Below are 22,583 nucleotides of genomic sequence, written 5' to 3'. Positions count from 1 at the left end.
GAGCTCCTGGCTATGATGTTTAATCGAGCCATGTATGAAGCCTTCCCGGAGACTTGGAGTATGTCTACGATCGTGCCTATTTTCAAGTCAGGTGATCCCATGATTCCCGCGAATTATCGCACCATCATGGTTGGCCACACATTAGCTAGGTTGTATGCATCCGTTCTTAAGCAGGAGCTGAGTAGATGGGCAGAGCAAGAGGGAATAAGAGCAGCAGGGCAAGCACGTTTCAGGAGAGGTTTCTCCACTCTTGACCAGATTCTGACACTCAAAGCTATTATTGAGGAGGGTAGACACCATGGCAAGAGAATCTATTGTAGCTTTGTGGATTTCCGCAAAGCTTTTGACACAGTGCCGAGAGCCAGACTTATACACAGACTACAGGACATAGGTGTGCCTACAGAGCTGATATGGGGTATTCTGGCTCTATACAGGACAGTGATGGGGCGGGTACGCACCACTGAGGGAATGTCTGACATGGTCCACTCCACTATTGGAGTAAAGCCCCTAGGGATCCCCCTATCCCCGACTCTTTTTGGGATGTATTTGGATGAGTTTTCAGACCATGTAGAGCCGCAGGGGGACAGGGGGGCTCAGCTAGCAGGGACATGGATTCCGCTGTTAATATATGCTGATGATATTGTGCTGATTTCACACTCCCCAGAGTGGATGCAACGTCATTTGGATGCTCTGCATACATTTGCTCGTGATAGTGGATTGTCGGTCAATCTGGGGAAAACCAAGGTTATGGTGTTCAAACCACAACACATTGGGTCAGGAGGTCGACACCCACATTTATGTATGGCTAGGAGACTGTGGAGTACACAGATGCATATACCTGTCTTGGGGTAGTATTCAGTGGACCGGTGTTTTCACTAAGGAGAGCATCAGAGACTAGACTGACGAGAGCATATGCAGCTCTGGGAGGACTGGAGAGGATGTGTTCACAGGTTAAGTTTCAGGAACCGCGAACAAAGCTTTGGCTTTTTGACACTCTAGTGACTCCAGCTATGCTCAATGGAGTTCAGGTATGGGGACCCTCAGTAGACCACCATGGGAGATTTGGCAACACAGATGGATGGAGATGTATGGAGAGGCCTCTGGTCTCTATGATCGCTCAGATGATTTGGGCTAAGGCCCGACTACCACATGAGATTATCCGAGCCGAGCTAGCCCCCCCTCCCCCCCCCCCCCCCCCCCCCCCCCCCCCCCCCCCCTCCCCTCCCTCCTCGTGGTGGAGGCACTGACGAGATCAGCTTCCTTTATGCACGGTCTATGGGATCTCCCCAGAGACAGATACGCTCGGCTTGCCCTGGAGTCATCTCGACAACTAGCTCTACAAGGCAATACAGCATGTTGGTATGGATAGATGACATCATGGTTTCACTCACATGGTCTCAACATGGATAGATTACCTCCGCTTCAATACTCCTTGGATGCACCCTCCTTGTCTCTCACACGGACAGAGATCACCAGGCTCATACGTCAGGGTTTGATTCATCTAAATACCAGGAGCACATGGATACAACCGACAGAGGAGTTGGGCTTGAAGTTGGCCTTCTACAGAGAGCACCTTCTCCAACTCATGGAGGACGGCTTTGTGACTAGGCAAGCATACATGGATACACACTTATCCCATGGGATAAGATGCGCTATTGGACAGATACGCACATCCTCACATCAGCTCCAGATCGATACTCGCCAATTTCGAGGAGTGCCAACAGGAGCCAAGATATGTCACCTATGTAACTTAGAGCCAGAGATAGAGCTGCACTACACATGTAACTACCCGGCATACTATGAGATACGTAGCCGCTTTCAGTGCCTGTTCAAAGAAGGGTTCGGACCTTTTTCTAGACTCATGAGATACAAGGATCAGAAGTGTTTCGGATTGTTCCTGTTAGAGCTGCGCAGACTTAGGGAGAGCTTGTTGAGGACATCAGGGGAAAGACAGTCTCAGAGACGAATCACAGAGTTCTTTACACCAGACAGAGGAGAGCCAACGGAGCAGTCATTACAGTAGATCTCAGAGCCTGCTCATACTAGAGGTACACTCCTTGAGAGAGCCACTGAACTTGGCAGATCCAGACGTCCACGACCTCGGGGGATCTCTGACTACCGACGAAGGTTGCAACAGAAGATACAGATCACTCTAGCTCGACATGCAAGACGCCCAACCATAGTTCTGACCATGGAGGAGGTCGATGAGATCCGACAGCGACCGATGAGAGATTTCATCTGAACCCACAAACACCCCCCCCCCCCCCCCCCCCCCCCCCCTTCCCCCTTATTTCCTTCCTCCTTAGTGTTTTAGTGTTAGTGGTAGTGTTAGCTCTTTGTGACTTGGTAACTTTGTAACTTTGTAATTCTCGTACTCAGACATGGTATCAGATTCACCAATTGTAACTTTTTGGTCTCATAGGTCATTTTGGCCTTTTGAAGACGTTAATATAACATTTAACATCTTAACATCTCTCTCTCTCTCTCTCTCTCTCTCTCTCTCTCTCTCTCTCTCTCTCTCTCTCTCTCTCTCTCTCTCTCTCAAAGTTCAGTGATTTTGAAGTTTCTATTAATGTGTTGCTATTGATTTCTCGCTTGGAGTGTCCAAGGTTGTTACACCAACTGCAACTTTTCTACTTGCACAAACCAAGAGGTTCTATCAATGCCTATAGAAGTTAATTCAAAAAGTTCTTGCAAGTTGTGAAGAGATTTTGCCAATCCTCTTTTCATCACATCCTCAAATTTTTAGAAGCAATCCTAATTCTCCTTTGAAAACCCTAATTTTTCAAAATTGTTGGAATCAAGATCCGTCGTAATGCATAGGCCTCATCAAGAGGATCGGCTTTGAATTCTAACACATCCAAAGTCTCATATGTTGAAGAGATTGTTAGAGCTCTTTGAGACACCAAACAATATCAACAAGCATCTTTCTTTTCAATTAAAAAAAGCCCAAAAAAAAACTACTTCATTCTCCCCTTTCTATTGGCATTTCTTCTTCTAAAAAGCACTTTCTTCCAAAGAGCTATTTCTTCCAAAGAGCACCTTCTTCCAAAAAGCACCTCCTTCCCAAAAGCAATTTCTCTAAAACATATTTCTTAAAAAGCAACTTATGTAGAAAGCTTTATCAGTTGATTGTTGCGGTTTTGGACCGGATTGATGTAAGAAGAACAATCATCTTGAGCTCTAATACCACTATAACCAGCTCAGCACTGACACTCATAGTACCCACGACATAGAGTAGCGGAGTTTCACTCCAAGATGCATTGACACCAACGTTTGGCAGCCCTTTCGATACTTCTTTTTATATTGAATAATCCACACAGTACAACTACCGGAGTCACTCTGTAGATGCATAGCCATGCACTGATCTCCTAAAAATGACCCTTGGGGCTCATATTTATAGGCACTAAGGCCCAAAAGCATCAGATATGAAAGCTACTGCTCCAAAATGCCGGGTACCCTTCCTCCACTCAAAAACTGATGCCAAGTCCAAAAGCAATTGTTAAAAAATGGATGCCCAAAATCTGTTCATATGTGTAGAGTCTGCTTCTGTCTAGACTCTACATAGATGGTATCTACAGACGCTTATGCACAGAGGATCCAGGGAGACCTTTAGGGGAGCTCACTCACATATTGGCAGACACTACAAGATGCAGCAGTAGAGGCATACCCCCATACTGAGCCTGGGCAACGCCGACGTACTGGGAGCACACCCCAAAATGCTGGTATGATGAGGAGTACAGAGAGATGAGAGCCCGATTTCAACCTCCTACATTATTTGGCCTGTATGTGGATGAGGTTGCTGACTACATTGAGAGGGATGGTGATAGAGGAGCTCAATTGACAGGGACATGGATCCCATTATTGTTATATGCTGATGATATTGTGCTGATTTCCGACTCCCCAAAGGGAATGCAGCGTCATTGAGATGCTCTGTACACATTTGCCCACGATAGTGGATTGTCTGTTAACCTGGGGCAAACCAAGATCATGGTGTTTAACACCACACCACAGCCGGTCAGAAGGTCAGCACCTACTTTTACATATGGCCAGGAGATGGTGGAGTATACAGATGCATACACCCATCTTGGAGTAGTCTTCAGTGGACCAGCATTTTCATTGAGGAGAGCAGCGAGACTAGATTGACGAGAGCTTATGCACCCTTAGGAGGTTTGGAGAAAATGTGTTTGCAGGTTCAGTTTTAAGAAGCTCGAACAAAGCTGTGGCTTTTTGACACTCTAGTGGCTTCAGCTATGCTCTATGGGATTCAGATTTGGGGGCCCTCAGCACCAGGACAGATCTGGTACCATTGATGGATGGAGATGTGTGGAAAGGCCTCTAGTCTCTATGATCTCTCGGAAGATTCGGGCTAAGGCCTCAGTGCCACATGAGATTATTCGGGCTGAGCTTGCTGCCCCTCCTCTCATAGCTGAGGCCCTTACTAAATCAGTTTCCTTCATGCATAATTTATGGGACCTTATCAAAGACAAATATTCTTGGCTAGCACTTGAGTCATCCTGACAGCTAGCGCTACAAGGGGACACAACATGTTGGTATGGGCAGACGATTTTTGTTTTGTTTTAGGAGTTGGGTTTGGGCACTCTCGGCCGTTCCCCTCATACACCAAAAAAGTGCAAAGGAAGAACGACCGAGACTATGCACCCAAGCTCCTAGGGCAAACGCTTTTGTCACTAGTTTCCCCTGGACTACGTGAAGCTTTGCTTCCCCAAGAGGCCAGGATTATCTACACTCTTAGGGCAGTGCCCTTGAGAGACCCATCTCGCTGACTAGTTATGGGCGTGACAGCGACCAAGTACTCTATTCAAAGACCCCGGTACTGCGGGACTTGCTTCGGTCTTCCCTTCTCGGAGTTTCCTCCCAAGCTAAACTGCCCTTGTAACCCGACGGTTTTCCCCTAGCAAATGCCATACCCGCTTGGAAGGGCGTCGGCTCACAGGTGGCGTCCGATAAGGTTGGTGGTGTCTCCCTTTGCACCTCCCAACCCCATTTTGGCGAGGTTGACCCCCCACAGGGGCAAGGCACTTGAGTTGCTTTTGTAGCTCATTTGGCTTCACTTGGGGAGAATGACGTCGTTTCCCTCCGAATGGATCGGATTGTAAAATCGAAGCATAGGAAGGAAGGCATTATCCCTCCATCCGCCTATGCAGAGCACCCAAGAACCGGGGTACAACCTCACCGAGGAACTTCGCCACAAGGACGTGCCCTGCATTTCGTTCCTCGAGTGCGGATCACGGCATACCCAAAAGGGCAGCCACTTCCCACGAGCCTCCCCACCAAGGAGGATAACGGTCCTTTCTTTAGGGTCCATCGGCGGGTCGATATCATTGAATGTGGAGTTGAACCGGTTTAGCCAGCGCCCCCTAGAATCATCAATCGTCGAGCAAGACACCAACAAATGCGAAACCGAAAGACCATCTAACTGGGAGCACAGTGAGCAAATACTGTGTCTGCGCTTCCAACTATTCGCCAATTTGAGTCCACCTACTCTCGCAAGAGGCAGAACTCTCTCCTCCTTTCTATTCACTAATGTGCTCCTATTGAGATGCAGCAGGTATCCACGTGTTTGTTCAAAGCCGGCCGTCTTATAGGGCTCCAACGCCAGGCACGCATGCCTCTCATCCCACTTGTCCCAAGCGTGGTAACACACTGAGCTAAAGTCGGCCGCTAGGATATATTCATCCAATTCTGGGTTCTGGTCGTCCAAGTCCACTTCTTGAACAGTTGGTTCATAGGTTTCTTGTTTACCAAGGAGCCTATCCAGGTGGATGAAGTCGAGCGGTACTTGTGAAAAGCCCTTGCTCATTGTTCCCCAGGGAATGCAGGTACGGGTGGGATGTTAAACTCGTGGTAGAGAGTTGTCGTCCCTATAGAGGTCGACCTTGCTCCCCTCCCAAGTAACATTCGCATAGCGGTGGCAACGAAGCGCTACAGAGAATGAAGGACACGCTAATCGTGGGCCCCCATAATTTCTGCACCATAACAAATCACTGAGTACACGCAGGCCTTAAAAACAGTTAGTCGAGACCAGATGGGGATGGCTCGGTTAGCCAGTAGATGTTGGCATGCAAATAGGCTTTTCCTCCCTTTGTCCGCTCGCTCCTTGACTATGCGTTCAATGGAAAAGGTCGAGTCTACATCGATGCCAAGGTACTTGTACGTTTCACCTACTACAACCATCTCGGCCCCCAAAAGAAAGATCCACATAGAGAGGTCCTACAGGTCTCCGTGGAACATCGTGACCATGCGTTTGTCAATTCCAAAGTTCATCCCCCAAGTCGTGGCCCATTCACTTACCTTGTCCAGGCTCGTTTGTAGGCTTTTAGGAGAGTCAGCAAGCAGAACCAAATCATCAGCAAAACGGAGTCCCTTAATTCTCTTGAGGTAGTTAAGTACTTTCAAGCCCCATGTTTCCCCATCTGCATCCAAAATATCATTTATATATATGTTAAAGAGACAGGGCGATCCCGGGCAACCTTGGCAGACTCCAAATCCAACAGCTGCACCGAATCCAATCCAACAGCTGCTCCATGTGTCGGAATTTAACAGAGGTGGACCTGTAGAGCGCTTGGAAAAATCTAAGCACTCGACCTTGCAGGCCAGCCGCAACAAGCTTCAATAACAGCACCTCGTGCGGTACAGTTTGTATGCCTTCTTGAAATCAATGTAGGCCGCATAGGTCGGTTTCCCTTCCTTATGACGGAGTTTCACTATCTCCTTCAAACACGCGACTTGCCTTATGCATTCCTCTTTGGCACGGAATCCTGCTTGGCCGGGATTGAAGAAATTTCTCTTTTCTAGTATCTTAGTGATCCGCCTAATTACGACCGTGGTGAGGATTTTTATGGCGACTGAGATTAGAGCGATGCCGCGATAGTTATCAGTGTTGGTCAAATCCCCTTTCTTGGGGATTGACACATTCACTGCGTCGCTAGCGCCGGCCGGAATATCTACCGTGTCATAAATACCCTTGATCATGTACAAGTAAGCCTTGCCCATTTCCGTTCGTGGCTTACGCGGATCCGTTCTCAGCCTCTTGTCCTTCACAGGCAGTTTAAAGAATTCAAGTGGTAACCCATCTCCACCTGCTGCCTTGTGTCTCTTCAATCGCCGATAGGCATCCCGTACCTCATACCAGTTCAACGGGTCGCATACCTTAGGCATACCAGGCCACATACGCACGTGGTTGTCATACCACGCAAGCAGATCCTTGCTAGTGCCGTCTGTATCCACAAAAACCTTCCAGTAGTGACCCTCCAATACTTGTAATTGCCTCTATGGCTCCGTCACTAGCTCCCTATTTGCGTTCAAAGGTTGATTGGCAATGGTTCCTTGCCCCTTCCCAACTATTTTCTTGAGGTGGGTGAAGAACTTCATTTGTCCCTCCCTCAAGAGCTCATTCCCCTTTTCCACGAAGCGCTCACATCATGGTTTGAGTCACATGGATTCAGCATGGATAGACTGCCTCCATTTAAGTACTCCTTGGATGCACCCTCCCTTTCTTTCACACGAACAGAGACCACTAGACTTATACATCAAGATTTGATTCAACTAGATACCAGAAGCACATGGATACAGCCGGTACAAGAGTTGGACACGAAGATGGCTTTCTATAGAGAGCATCTCCTCCAACTAACAAAGGATGGGTATGTGATCAGACCGGCCTATATGGACACTCATTTATCCTATGGGATACGATGTGCTATTGGTCAGATGCGCACATCATCGCATCAGCTAGAGATAGAGACTTGCAAGTTTAGGAGAGTACCAACAGAAGCCAAGATATGCCAGTTATGTCATATAGAGCCAAAGACCGAGTTACATCACATGTCATTATCCGGTATACCATGAGATATGAGGCCGCTTTCACTGTCTAGGGCTTTGGACCGTTGGCTAGAGTCATGAGATATCAGGATCAGAGATGCCTCCGGTTGTTTTTGCTAGGGTTGCCCAAACAGAGGGAAAGTCTCATGAGGAGACCAGGTAGTGGGAGACATTCACAGAGGGAGATCACTGACTTTCTTAGAGCAGGGACTCAGCAGCTGGATGAGCATGCATCACATCACATTTCAGAGTCCACTTCTATCAGAGGTATATTAGTGGACAGAGCCATTGAGCTCAGGAGAGCTAGACGCCCATGTCTACGGGAGCGACCACGACATCGACGGAGGCTCCACCAGAGAATCAAGACTATTCTAGCACGACATGGGAGACGCCCAGTACGACTATTTACAGAGGCGGAGATTGACGAAGCTCTATAGCGACCGATGTTATACTTTCTCGGACAACGCCCGACGGGCATCCTCGGGCATGGATGATGATGATTTTCAGACTTTCGATTTTAGTCTTTTAGTTTTAGTCTCACTTTACTTCATTTTCATTTTGTACCCAGACATTGGATTTGATCCACAAGGATTGTATCAGTTTGATCTCATAGGTTATTTTGGCCTTCTGAAGACGTTTAATATAACATTTCATTTCATTTCTATCTCCTGCCGACAACCAAGTTGCCACATCCTCACACTAGTGACAGTTGTAGGCACTCCTGCTACAAACCAACGGATGGAGATTCCCAAGAAGGGACTTCATTTTGTTTTTTGTGTGTGTGAGAAAAGGGGCTGTAGTTTGTGTTCATAAGAGACCTTTGGAGATGCTCAATGGCCTATCACCTAGAGGAAGTACAAAAGCAAGAGACAATGTGCAGGCTATGTAGACATCAAGGTAGTATGTACGATGACTGTAAAATAAACCACTGTGGGGGTGTATAATGCCGTGTAACGTAGCAGTATAATGCCATGTAACGTCGCATGATCTCCACAGAAAAGAATCGACGACCTCGCCCATGTGTGAAGAAAGACAATGCTAAAGACTAGAGTACCTTGCTGAGCAACAATTGGGACTTCGCGTCCCAGACAGAAGGGCAGAGGCTACGGTCTCTACAGGAAAGGATTCTCAGCATAGAGTGTTCCCATTCCCTAAGATTAGATTTAGCTTTCCAATGTTGAGAGCATATTCTCTCGAGGATTGCTTCTCCGTCTTTCTTACCATGAGTTGTGGATGAAGGGGAAGGTCTTCTTCTTTCCTTCCTTATCTCTTTGACCACGAGATCTGGACAGAGGAGAATGTTCCCATGTCAATATATGGAAATAAATCTCTTGTCTCATGGAGAATTGCCAACTGAACTAAAATAGACATGTGTGCAATAAAGGCATCGCCTCCATCTTTTCGCCTTATGTATTGTGCATCTTGTATCTCACCGGCTTCAATGTACATATGTCTGAAATAAGCAACTACATCAACATAGAACATACCCGTACAGATGTACCACTACCTCCCTCTGTGTCAACAAATCTGCTAAGTCCATGATGTATCATCCAGAAAGGGCAAAGCATTAGCGATTAACTACACATTAGTGCATGTGCCATGGCTGCCACAATTAAAGCTCATGGCGGGATGCAAATATGACCTCAAAAGAGCATAACAGCTATGATGCCCATCTGCTGATCGTGACAAAAATAATATCAAGTTTCCATCCTGACAATACATCCTGATTAAGATAGTAAAACAAATGACAAGACATGATATAAACTTACTTCAACATGCAGAATTTGTCCAGATTTTTGGAGTAAAAAAAGAGAATCAATCCAACCACAATCCACTCCAAGAATAGTCCTTTTATAACACCAAGCAAGAGTGCATTAAGCCCCTAGAAGAGAGAAGGATGTGCTTATAGAAAAAAAGGATTAATATTGGATCGTTTGTGGATTGCCATTAAAACAATACTGAAAAGGTTATTGAATCGTTCGTGCACTTCCATAAAGACTTATGCACCATGCAGCATACCTCCTTTTCCATTTGTTTAATGCGCGCAAGGACACTACCAGCTATGTGCTTATCTATAGTCAATCCAGCTCTTTCAGCCTGTATAAACACAGGAACTAAACCATAAGCGTGTTGTCCGTGATTTCATTGTGTAGTTATCCTTGAGTATATGAGTACCTTATCCAAGATATTGCCTCGCCCAGACAGCTCGCTCACAACAGATCGCATTGTGTTCCCAACAATCGTAGGATCCATGTGGTTATAGCTTTCACGCATCTGCTTTAACAAAAAAAAGAAAAAACACAGACATTCATATCAAATGCAATGGACACTTGTGAGGCTCTTGAAATTTTGCTAAGCCCACAAAAGATCCATTGAAGACTGCTTCTCTTAGCTTAAACAAACCAGAACATACCAAGAATCCCTCATTAGCCGAACAAAGATTTCCATGAATGGTTTCTTCATAAGAAACCTGACCTAACTTTTAAAGCCTGACAAGTAATGAATAAAATTTAACAACTCAGATGATCAATGTTTGCTATCCTTGCACAACTGCCATTATTAGGATTGGCAATGCTGCTTTCAGACTTTTGGGAGAAACATTGGTCTCCAGGACAATTTTGGCCTCAACTGCATTGTGTATTTAACAACTCTAATCAGTGATATTTAGCAGCATAGAGTTCAAACTTTCGAAACAAGCTTTAATATGATTAGATGTCACTACCTATGCCAGCCCAAGTTATCAGTCACAGTCTCTCTCTCTAAAAATCAGTTCACAAAGCCATGCCCCCTCTCTTTCCTTCTGGAAGAAACATTGGCCAATAAAAGAGTTAACATTATTTCCGAGGATGGTTGCATTATTTCCCTGTCTTTCCACTACCTATACCAAATACTTTGAAGCGGAAACAGTAAAGGAGAAAAAAAAAAAGCTCCAAAAGCTATTATGCACTCGATTAAAATTTCTATTAACTTAGAGCTAGCAAAAAATTATTGAGATTCACAATACCTTTCGAACTGCTGCCACATGAATCCCCCCTTTATGGGCAAACGCATTGCAACCAACAAAGGGCTGGGAAGGAGAGTGAGGTTGTCCAGCTACTTCTGCCACCAAGGCTGAGATTGCTGCTAGCTTGGAAAGAGCAGAAGGTGGTATGCATCTGTATTTAAGCTTTGCTTGAAGGTTTGCAATAATGCTGACCTGAAGAATGCATAATTGTAAGGTCAAAAGAGAGAAATGTAAAAGAAACAAAAAGCTAATTTCTTTCAAAGAAAAAGAACATTGATAGACACAACAAGTTTCCCCAAACGTACAACTCATATCAGCCTCAGATCGAAGTGGAAGAGGAGCTGTCTCAGTGGTGGAGCAAGTTTTTACGTTATATCACAATTAACGTGGATTTCAGGCACGCAAGAAATAGAAATTTCCAAATGACATCACACATCCAGTCCAAAACAAGACAAATTGCTGAGCTACTGATTGTCCATAATCGCATTCTGAAACTTCCTTTGCTCAGTCACTTGCAAAGAATTGATATTGTATGTAGGTTTTTTTTTCCATAAAACAATCCTTCCATTAGTTAAAAAACCTGCCAATGGGCTACAAACTGCCAATACAGAGAGGGCTACATCAAAATGTGGGGGGACTTTCCCAATGAAATAACTACATGACGCTCCCGCATGCGATCGGAGCCGCCTTCCAGCCTCTCAAACTGTCCCCTAAGTGTATGGATCAGCTCCAGCCAGATGTCTCATACATTTGCCGGAGGAGCGGGTCGAGCCTCGAAGATGCGGAAGCATCGGCCTCTCCAGATGAACCAAAGTGTCAAGCTACAGATGAGCTCCCAACAACACTCTCTATCTCTGCTCTGGCTAGCTGTCAAAAGTGCCGGCATAAGTCGAAGAATCCAAAGCCATACCTGTTGTGCGATGGGGCAGTCCCTAGCCAAAAGCGCTATGTCTCAAGTGTCTGGTCGCACGCGGTACATGCAATAGAGAGACCGTTGTGCACCAACCAACTCCCACTACAGTAGCTCAAGGGACAACTAGCCAACGCAACATTGTGACTCTCCTCCATTGTGTGCTGTCTCACAGGCGCCACCAAAAATCTCTCAAGGAATCAGTCCGGAGACCCTCCTCCTGCCAATCGTCCCAGCCGTGCTGTGTACTCGAAAAAAGGAGTCCCTCAGTGATCAAGTAGAGTAAAAATATCCCGCCAAAACCACTCCCCCGGGTCCCACTACGCTCGTACCAGGGGGCGGCTCTCCCACACCCATAATCGCCAGTGTCCTAACTCGAGCTGATGGGTCTGGGTCTAACACACAAGTCCTCCCACTAATGCCCACAACTCAGATCCGCTGAAAGCAGCACTTGGCCACCTCCTGTGCCTCAATAGTGACACTGTGGAGGCAGCCCTCTCTCTGAACCTCAAAAAACATGCAGAACCTTGTGTTTGAGCAAGCCCGAACTGCAATGAGTACCTCCAGTCGAGTGAAGGCCCCCATCCAGCAGGGAGCCTCTAACTCCAAGAGGGATCTGATGGTAATGCTGATGATCATGCTGTGTGCAACCAGAGGATATGCATCTACTCTAAGTGCCTGGACATGCACGGTCTCTGTTGGAATAGCTTGTACAATATCCTCCCAGATGCTTTGCACCCCCCTCAAGTCTCACGGCTGAAGGTTCTGAACCTCCTCAGGAAGTGTTGTGAACTGCAGCCAATCCCCAAAAGTGCAAGTTGGATCCTCTGCCATGAAACCCCAATAGACATGAAATCACTACCAACCATGTGACTTCGATGTGCGTTGACCAAAGGATTCCATGTAAGTGGCTGCCTCAAGAGCTCCTCAATGCATGTGGGCTGGTGTTGCTCAAGGCCACTCCGAAGTTGCCATGCACAGGGTCGCCAAGGCTGTCCCATTCTTGGAACCAATCGTGGACAACAACAAGAGGTACTCTCTTCTCAAGCCGGGGAAACAGACGAAATAGGCAAATCTCCTTCCTTGACAAGAACATCAGATATAGGGTCAAAACCATGGCACCACTGTCAAAAATGAGCCCTTAATGCTCGGATGGCCACCAGGCTCATCGAAATGACCTTGGATGCCATCTCGGGAGTCTCAAACTAAATCTCGTAGTAGCCACGCCTGAGAAATTGTACATCGATGATCTTTCTCACCTCCAAGAGAAGGTGGTCCTGGAGCAGATCACGTACCTCGCCTCTGCTAGGTCAAGTGCTGATCATCTTGCAGATGACAGAGGTGGCTTGAAAGCGCTCCACCTCTGCTACAAGGCTCGCTTGCTCTGTCAACGAGAGAGCAAGTCAGATGGTGGGCTCTACGGGGTTTCTGTTATGTTGTGGTGGAGGGGACATAGGGTGCAGGCTTGCAATGGCGGGCATTACCAGGCCGAGCGGGGAAAGGGATAGCGCAAGGGTAGGTGGGCAGACCAAGGTCAAGCAGTGATAGGTAGAGGCAGGGAGAAGGAGCGAGTGAGGTGGACAGCAGCAGCAAGCAGGTCCGCTTAGAAGATCTTATGAAAGGGTCCGATATTGTATATAGTTTCCCACTCTCAACATGGTTTTTATGCAGTTAGCGAGTACCCGTATTAGAGCACATTGCTTAGCATTTTTTTGTAGCTTTCTTTTCAGACCTAGCAACCTTGGCATCAATTCTAGGAGAGCTAGCCTTTGGCACAACTTCAACGGAACCTGGTAATATGATCATGTCTTTACTACATAGACTTAAACCACTTAACTGTTTTTCTGTTGCTCTGGAAAATAGTACCTAAAAAGGGTACAAGAACATTGAAACTGAAAAAACTGGAGTTTTGCAGGGTTCCAGTATTTGTACAACAGATTCAGTGCTGTAGAGAAAAGCCATGGTAGTCACCCACAAGACGATATAATCATCAACTTCATCATGCATAGTATTGACTAAATACCACAACATCCCCACTAACGTCGTCAGTGCCCAATAGTGGGTGTAGAACTAGGTACTAACATACGCCTCCAAACACGACACACACCACATGCACATACACATGAGCATACATCAACACATAGTTCAGCGTACTGAATTACTGTCATGACTCCGGAGATCAAGGAGGGAAGACGGGGCCATAATGAAGCCTAGCACTAAAAGAAGCAATGACTCAGAACAAGTAGCACAAAAATGAGGTAGTTGATAGGGGCATACACACCACAAAAGATAGAAAAAATTAGCACAATAGCGGACGAAAACTTCACAACATAAAGTCTTCAACTATACGACCAAAAATATACCTAGATGAGTCCAGAATAAGCCCAGATTCGCCCTTAAAGGAAAGTGCAAGGTATAGCTATACCCATGGTAGTCACCGACAAGACAATATAACCATCAGCTCTGTCATGCCAGACCTGAGAAAGAGCCCAATTCTGGTCAAGCATGCTAGCTCTATCCACTACTAGTGTTGGCTGGCTGTTTTGGCTTTTCCCACCATCCATTTCCTTGGAGAGTGACAATGGAATGCAAGAGAGAATAATTTTTCTCCTAGTACTATTTTTCAAAGCCCCCAACTCTTCAGACAGATGTGATCTATTCGCATATTCATGACTCGCAACAGGATTTTTGCTTCATACTTTTTTGTTAAGGGACTACTTAAGTACTCCCTTGAAAGTTGTCATTTCGCCCCTTACCTTGAATCCTTGCTTCAAGTATGTATGACTGACAAGACGATACGAACCGACTATGCCGACCAGAATGAGTATTTAATGTCTAGAGCTGAGATTTTGAAAGATTTCTATCTTGAGGCACAAAAGTCCAGGCAAAAGATTTGATTTTATCACACTCAGTAAGACATATAAAACAAGCCCTACCAAAGTAATTAGCCTCTGTAAAGTCGTTTTCAACCCCCACGCCCCCCCCCCCCCCCCCCCCCCCCCAGTCCAAGGATGAGGTCACCAAAAATACATATCATCTAACTTTGGCTAAACAAAGATCATCTTTATGAACACAAATAGTTTATTTTAAAATGCTGAACAGCCAATTTTTGACGACATATGCAGGCCACTTGAGCGATAAGACTTCTATGTGGAAAAAAAAAACATGTGCTCACCAGGTTAGCATTCCCCGTACGCTCACCATAGCCATTCATGCATCCCTGCACAAGTGTGGCACCTCCTTTAACAGCTGCAAGACTGTTTGCAACAGCCATATCACTATCATTGTGAGTATGCACACCTATTCTCACTGAAGGCCATGCCACCAGCTCCTTTTTCACCTCTCGAGTCACTGCCTGCAAGTCGATGTAATACATAAATTCATAACACATGGACGATTGTGCTTACAGTTTCATTTTTCAGCTAAAAAGAAACCGTGATGATCAAAGCAATTTTAAAAAGGAGAAACAACTAAGAATGCAACTTAAGAAATAATCAATAGACCATATACTTGATTCGACACTCTCAGTGGGTTCATATGCGAAGAATTTCCAATCAGCTGGATAAAACATAATTACTACACCCTTCAAAGGTGGTGATCCCATGTTTCTCAATATTGCCACTACCTGACAAAGAGCAGTTGAGTCAATGACAAAGGCACATGGGCTTAAAGCACCAAGGCAAGCAAGACGAATGTGAGGTTTGCACCCTAGATCACATACTTACTTTTCAGGCCCTCACTGCAGAGGAATGAGCACAAGGGAAGAGGGTTTATGGTAGCTTTGTGGTCTTCCGCAAATCCTTTAGCATGGTGCTACCTGCCAGACTTTTGAGGAGATTGCACTACACTGGTTCACGGATACACAGAAACATCCATGCTTTATATGAGGTAATGAAATAGAAGACTGTCCAGGCATCACAAACATAGTTGTCATCCTCATTGGGAGAGCAGTTTCCCACTCTCACCCGCCCTATTTAGACTACGATTGATGAAAACACTAAACTATGAAGGAATGTCAAGTTCTAGACTCATGGTAATCATTCAATACACAATGTTATAACCACCCATCAGCCATCAAAAAGACAAAATCCTACAACATCCCCGCTAACATTGTCGCACAGTTTCCCATACTTGTATGCAAAAAATCGCTTCTTAAATGTACGGCGAGCATCTCACTCATGTTTGCTGGGATTTCAGGTTCCAGGTAGGGGATGGAGAAGAGCAAGCTTCTGCTTGTCCATGACCATGGTTGTGTTAAGAGTCCCATCTTTTGATCACTCTAATATCTCCCAGGAGCAGTGTCACAAAATGAAGACGTTGCAATGTCCACCCGGACGAGACCTAATGGAAACTGACAAAATAAGAAAGTTGAGTTGTTCCAACTTTTAGGGTCCCGTCTGTTGGGGCCCTGGGGACACAAGACAATTAAAAATAAGAGTTCGCATGAAGACTGCTGACATGGCAGGCTATACGGCATTCTGCATTTGACGCTAGTGCTGACGTGGCAGGCTATACAGCATCCCGCATTTCACGCTAGTGCTGACGTGTCAGGCTGTACAAACGCCCGCGTTTGCGGCAGAATTTTTGTTGGGCTGCACTGCAGTTTTTGGCCAGATGCTTTTGAGATTTAAAGCTTTTCATGTAACTATCACAAGAAGGGCATCACGTGCCAATAGAAAAGAACAGACTTTTAGCACTTCAATAACAACTGAATTGAAAGAGAGAGAGGACACGCAACACAAAGTGGCGGAATTCCACCCCAAAGAGTATTGACCTCAAACCTTCGCGCCCCTTTCGGTATTTCTTTATATTGCATTAACTCAGTACAAGCCGGTACTCCAGACTCTGCACCTGCTCCAGGAAGCATGCCAAAGAATGAGCCCTTACCTTAGCACATATTTAAAGGCCATAGGCCCAAAAGCAATTTACATGAAAAGCCTTCAAAACTCAAAAGCTTCTGGTCCAAAAGCAATGCCAAAAAGCTGCCAGCACGATTTGTGGAATTCCATACAACTGCCACGTCATCAGTCAATGCAAAACACGGAGCGTCCGTACAGCTGCCATGTCATCAGTTTTGTGTGTGTGTGTGTGTGTGTGTGAGTCCTATTCCCTTTATGTCACTGGGGCCCCATCGGACGGGGTCCCCATAAGTTGGTAGGACTTCTTCTTCTGCTGCTAGTTCTTCTTAAGGTTTAGGCCCCTCGGCCGGCATCAGTAAGTTGGCTCCATTCTTCAAGGCTTTGACATGTCAGCAATTTGTGACATCCCCCCTTCTTGAAAGAAAGTAATCGTCCGCAATTACAGCATATCTGCAAAACAACTCAAGTTAGCTCAGAAATTTTTGAGGGTCGGAACCATAGAAAACGTCACCAAGAGACGAAAGGCTCGTTGCTGCTGTGTGCTTCCCCCCTCGCCATCGCTGACCCCCCCCCCCCCGCCCCCCCCTCGTCCTTTGCCCTCGCGCGTCAGCCCGCTTCCCCCCCCATCCCACTTCCGCCACTACCCGCCTCCCCTCAACCCGCCTGCCGCAGCCCTCCGTCTTCACGCCCCCCCTTTCCTACACAGCAGCAGACACAAATGGAGGCTCATGCTCCGCCCCAAAGGGACTCCTCAAAAGCCCCCTCGCCCGACCCTGCTGAGCCCACCATCACACTTGCTCTTTCACCGACAAAGCAAGCGAGCCTCGCAACAGAGGTGGAGCGCCTCTAGGCGACCTCCGTCATCTGCAAGATTCTCGACACAGACCCAACAGAGGAGACCTGCGTGATCTTCTCCAGGCCCGCCTTCTCGCAGAGGTGGGCAAGATCTTGAATGTTCAGTTCCTCGGACGCGGCTACTATCAGATAGAAGTTGAGACTTCCGAGATGGCGTCCAAGGTCATCGCGATGAGCCCCTTGACCATCCGAGCAGTTCGAGCCCACTTTCCATAGTGGAGACATGGTTTTGACCCAGCTTTAAATGTTCTGGTAGAGGAGGCAGACCTTCCCATCTCTGTCTGCTTTCCTGGTTTGAGGAGGTAGTACCTACCACTTTTAGCCAGGATAGGCTCAGAGATTGGGATTGTCCTGGAGACACCTTGCACGGCAGCCTCAGTAGCTGCCAAGGTGGCTGGCATTCTCTCAATACGTATTTTGGTTAGGGACACCCACACTCTACCGAAGGTCATCCTTCTTCCTCGGATGAGTGGAGGTTAGTTCCGACAGAGCGTGGAGTATTCGGGCCTCCCAAACCAGTGTTTCATTTGTCAACAGATGGGCCATCTTGCAAAGGCCTGTCCATGGAGGAGGCCCCGACCTACACCACAGGCCCAGGCCCAGGCCCAAGCCCAGCCCCAGCCCTCAAGAGCTGGCTAGCAGCAGCAGCAGGCAGAGACACAGAGTACGCAGGCAGAGCCACCCTCTGAGCTTGGGGCTCCAGCGAAGGAAGGTTGACAGCAGGTTCGTGGTCGACGTCGTCAGGGGCCACCGTGGTAGCCTGGCACTCAGAGTGGTCCTCAGGCTCTTGCCCAGCAACATCGGGTTCTCGCGGGGAACCGATTTGACCACTTTAGCAGGACGAGGTCCCTGCTCCAGCCTCCACCTCACCCTCGACAGCCCCTCCGCCCCCCCCCGGAGTTCCCCCCCTCCTCAGCCCCCCCCCCCCCCCCCCCCCATCTCCTTCTCCCTCTGCCTCTCCATCTCGCCCTCCTACCTTTGTCGACCCCACTCCCCCCCTGCTCCCTCACCTCTTCCCGCTCCAGTCCCACAGTCGTCCTAGGGGGTAGGGCCATCCTCGGCTGTTAGGCGATCTCTTGGCAGCACCTTTGCCACGAGTCGCTTGGCGAGGGAGGGACAGCCTTTCTTGCGACCCCCTCTTCAGGTGCAGACGTCTCCCTTTGCAGTAGTTCCTCATGGTCTGACGAGCTTCGACATTCGGCGTCGTTGGGATTCCTTTGGCTACGACTTTACACGGTTGCTCGACGACCCCTCACCAGACCTTGAGGCAGCTTGCTTCAGAGTTCATGTGTTGTTCCTTGCAGCTAGGGAGATAGAGGCCTTGGACTCAACAGTTGGATTCTCTTTTCCCCTATGCGGCAGGGACCAGGCTGAGTGGACTATAGACTCAGTGTTAGAGTGGCTGCAAACACACGCCCTTGAGTTCTCTCATTACATGGGAGACCTAGGGGTTACAGACTTGCTTCAGACTCTATGGCCATTGGCCAAGTTTGTTGTGACACCTCTAGACGCATTAGGATGTAGACACATTGTGGTTTACTTTTTTGCTGACACGCAGAGCTCGTCATGCTATGTCCATATACATGAGGACTCTTGGACAGAGGAGGTTGCTTTACGCACGGCTCGGTCTACTTGGGCTTGGGCTAGACACTCTTTGCAATCACGCCTATCTTGAGGACGCTCGGATACTGATTACTCCCCATCCAAGCCTGCCTCGAAGATAGCACGGCTAGCTGTTGCGGCAGCATCAGTTCTCTCTCGCTCCCCATGAGGATCGTCTCATGGAATGTACAGGGACTAGGTGGGGCCCCAGTTTCACTGTGAGAGGGGCCGACCGCGTCAGGAGCTTCATTGATGCCTTGTGGGAGGAGAGATTGACCTTCTTATGCTACAGGAGCACCATCTGTGTGAGAGCCGCATTAGACGTTGTGGTCAGCTTTAGCGTGGACGATATGAGACTTTTTGGTTAGCTGCATTTGGACCTGGAGGCATCCAGGGCGGGGTATGTATCACTATTGCGGATTCTTTGCAGCAGGCGATTGTGAGCAGAGGGATTATTGTGCCAGGCAGGGCTCAGTGGCACTATGTAGGTTCAGGGTTGTCTCGTGGGCTTCCTGAACATCTATGCGCCCAATGTGGCAAGTGCTCGTGTAGAATTTTGGTCTCAGATTGTTGATTCTCTGTCGCAGGCAGAGGAATGGTGCATAGGGGGGGACTTCAACATGTTGGAGGACCCCTCTGAGAGGATTGGTGGTAGCCATACTACTGTGCATGGAGTTGAGCTGGCAGCTTGGGAGAGGTTTTATATGACTACTGAGATAGATCGCTTCTACACTAGTGACCACTTTTGTGACTTGGGTGGGACAGTTGGAATTCTGCCAAGGACTTCCCTTTCGGACCATGCACCAGTGATCCTTACAGTGATCAGAGGAGGGGGAGCACGTTGCTACGCATCCCTGAGAGGGTCTTGCTGGACTCATCACTCAGAGAGCGAGTGGAGGCTCTTTGGACAGAGAGCTTGGACATGCATGACTCTCCCACTGACAGAGTGGCCTCAGGACTTGCACAGCTTAGTCGTTTCTTTCTTCAGGAGTCGTCGGCTCGCCTGGCTGCAGCGAGAGAGGAGGAGCAGCGTCTCCGACGGGACGTTGCTTCGTTGTTGCAGAGGATGCAGGAGCAGCATCCGGACAGTCCTTGGTTGGAAGAGCAGTTACAGCAGGCTTGCCAGGAGCTCTTCAGCACGGAGGAGAGGCGCCATGAGTTTACTTTCCATCGACAGGCATCTCAGTGGACCCAAGTCGGTGACAGAGTGACAGGCGCTTTCTTTGAGACGTGGAACCTCGGCATACGCATGCCAAGGTCAGTCAGTTGAGGAGGCCCGACGGGTCAATTGCTTCAGAGCCAGAGGACATGCGTGCAGTTGCTACTGACTTTTACAGTGAGTTACTGTCTGCAGAGCCCCAGTCAGAGCGTCAAGATGCATGTAGAGAGCAGGTGTGGGCACAGATGCCTTGTCTTGTGACTGAGGAGATGCGTCAGAGGCTTGAGCTGCCTCTAAAACTAGAGGAGCTGCACACGGCTCTTAGTGCACTCCCTCATGGTAGCTGTCCTGTGAGGATAACTTGACTCCCAGCTTTTTCTTGGAGTACTGGGACTTGCTTGGCTCAGATCTATGTAGTGCTTTTCAATACATCCTACACACAGGTGAGATGCCTAACAGCATGAGTGAGGGCCTGATTTACCTCATTCCCAAGGAGGGTGGCTCCTTGGATGAGATTCGACAGTGGCGTCCCATCACCATCCTCAACAAAGCCTATAAAATTCTTGCCAAGGCTCTGAGTTTGAGGATTCAGCCACTTCCAGAGAGCCTTATACATGGAACACACACAGGTTTTGTCAAGGAGCGTAGTATCCTTGACATCATCTTTACTTTTTGGTAGGCTTCTGCCCTCGCGGGACTCCGTGGTGAGGATTTGGTTTTTTTGTTTTGTTTGTTTTCGGAGTCGGGTAGGGCACGCCCGGCTGCTCCCCTCATACACCAAAAAAAGGTATACAAGAAGAACGACCAGGACTATGCACCCAAAAACCAAAGGCAAACGCTTTTGTCACTAGTTTCCTATGGACTACGAGAGTTCAGAATTATCTACACTCTTAGGGCCATGACTAAACCCTTGAGAGACCCACTTCGCCACTTGGATTTGGGCGTGACAGTGACCAAGTACCTCTGTTCAGAGGCCCAAGTACTGCGGGACTTGCTTCGGTCTTCCCTTTGGAGTTCCTCCTCCAGGTAACTTATCGCTCACCTCACTAAATTGCCTTTGAAACACGACGGTTTTTCCCTACGAAATGCCATACCCGCTTAGAAGGGCGTCGGCTCACAGGTGGCGTCCGCTGAGGTTGGTGGTGTCTCCCGTTTGCACCTCCCAACCCCTTTTAGGTGAAGTTGACCCCCCCGGGGGGGAATGGCACTTAGGCGCTCTTGTAGCTCATTTGGCTTCGCTTAGGGAGAATTACGTCATTTCCCCCGGAAGGGATCGGATTCAACATAACAGCATAGGAAGGGGAGCATTATCTCCCCATCGGCCTATGCAGAGCACCCAAATACCGGGGTACAACTTGACCGAGCACGTGCCCTGCGGTTCTATCCCTCAAGTGCGGATCACAACGTACCCAGAAGGGCATCCGCTTCTTGCGAGCCTCCCCACCAAGGAGGATAACGGTCCTTTTTTCAGGGTCCAACGAAGGGTCGATTGCGTTGAAGGTGGAGTTGAATCGGTTTAGCCAGTGCCCCCTCGCTTCATCTACCGCCGAACAGCTCATCAGCAAATGCGAAAGCGAACGACCCTCTAACTGGGAGCACAGCATGCAAATGCTGTGTCCACGCATGTAACTATCAGCCAGTTTAAGGCCCCCTACTCTCGCGAGAGCCAGCATTCTCTCCTCCTTCCTATTCACTATAGTGCTCCTATTGAGCTGCAGAAGGTATCCACGTGTTTATTCAAAGCCGGCCTCCTTATAGGGCTCCAACGCCAGGCACGAATGCCTCTCATCCCACTTGTCCTATGCGTGGTAGAGAACTGAGCTAAAGTCAGCCGCTGGGATATACTTATTCATCCAGTTCTCGGTTCTCGTCGTCCAAGTCCACTTCTTGAACGGTTGGTTCTTAGGCTTCTTGTTTACCAAGGAGCCTATCCAGGTAGATGAAACCAAGCGGTACTTGTCAAAAGCCCTTGCTCGTTGTCCCCCACAAAAGGCAGGTACGGGTGGTATGTTAAACTCGTGATAGAGAGTTGCCATCCCTACAGAGGTTGACCTTGCTCCCTTTCCGAGTAACATTCGCATCCCGGTGGCGACAAGGCGTTGCAGAGAGTGAAGGACATGCTGGTCATGGGCCCCCATAATTTTCGCACCATAACAAATCACTGGATGCACGCCTTAAAAACAGTCAGTCGAGACCATGTAGGGATGGCTCGGTTCACCAGTAGGTGCTAACATGCGAAGAGACTTTTCCTCCCCTTGTCCGCTCGCTCTTTGACGATGCGTTCAATGGAAAAGGTCGAGTCTACGTCGATGCCAAGGTACTTGTACGTTTCACCCACCGCAACCAGCTCAC

At 48.0% G+C, this 22,583-nt stretch overlaps 1 protein-coding gene across 2 annotated transcripts in view; it reads right to left on the bottom strand.

Annotated features, from left to right (window-relative positions):
• LOC147425511 (uncharacterized) overlaps positions 1-22,583 on the bottom strand; it is a 173,951-nt gene that overhangs the window by 80,029 nt on the left and 71,339 nt on the right. For both annotated transcript variants that reach the window (XM_086500851.1, XM_086500850.1), the window contains exons 10-13: positions 14,932-15,111; positions 10,847-11,038; positions 10,018-10,116; positions 9,862-9,939 (exon numbers count right to left, since the gene is read on the bottom strand). In XM_086500851.1, the coding sequence (XP_086356977.1) occupies positions 9,862-9,939; positions 10,018-10,116; positions 10,847-11,038; positions 14,932-15,111 (549 nt within the window). The remainder of the gene's footprint in view (positions 1-9,861; positions 9,940-10,017; positions 10,117-10,846; positions 11,039-14,931; positions 15,112-22,583) is intronic.

This window comes from Adiantum capillus-veneris, chromosome 25 (assembly GCF_014529385.1).
Source record: "Adiantum capillus-veneris isolate H3 chromosome 25, ASM1452938v2, whole genome shotgun sequence".
In the NCBI taxonomy this organism is placed as follows: Eukaryota; Viridiplantae; Streptophyta; class Polypodiopsida; order Polypodiales; family Pteridaceae; genus Adiantum; species Adiantum capillus-veneris.
Note: the sequence above shows the minus strand (reverse complement) of the source record. Positions and strands in the feature narration are given on the sequence as shown.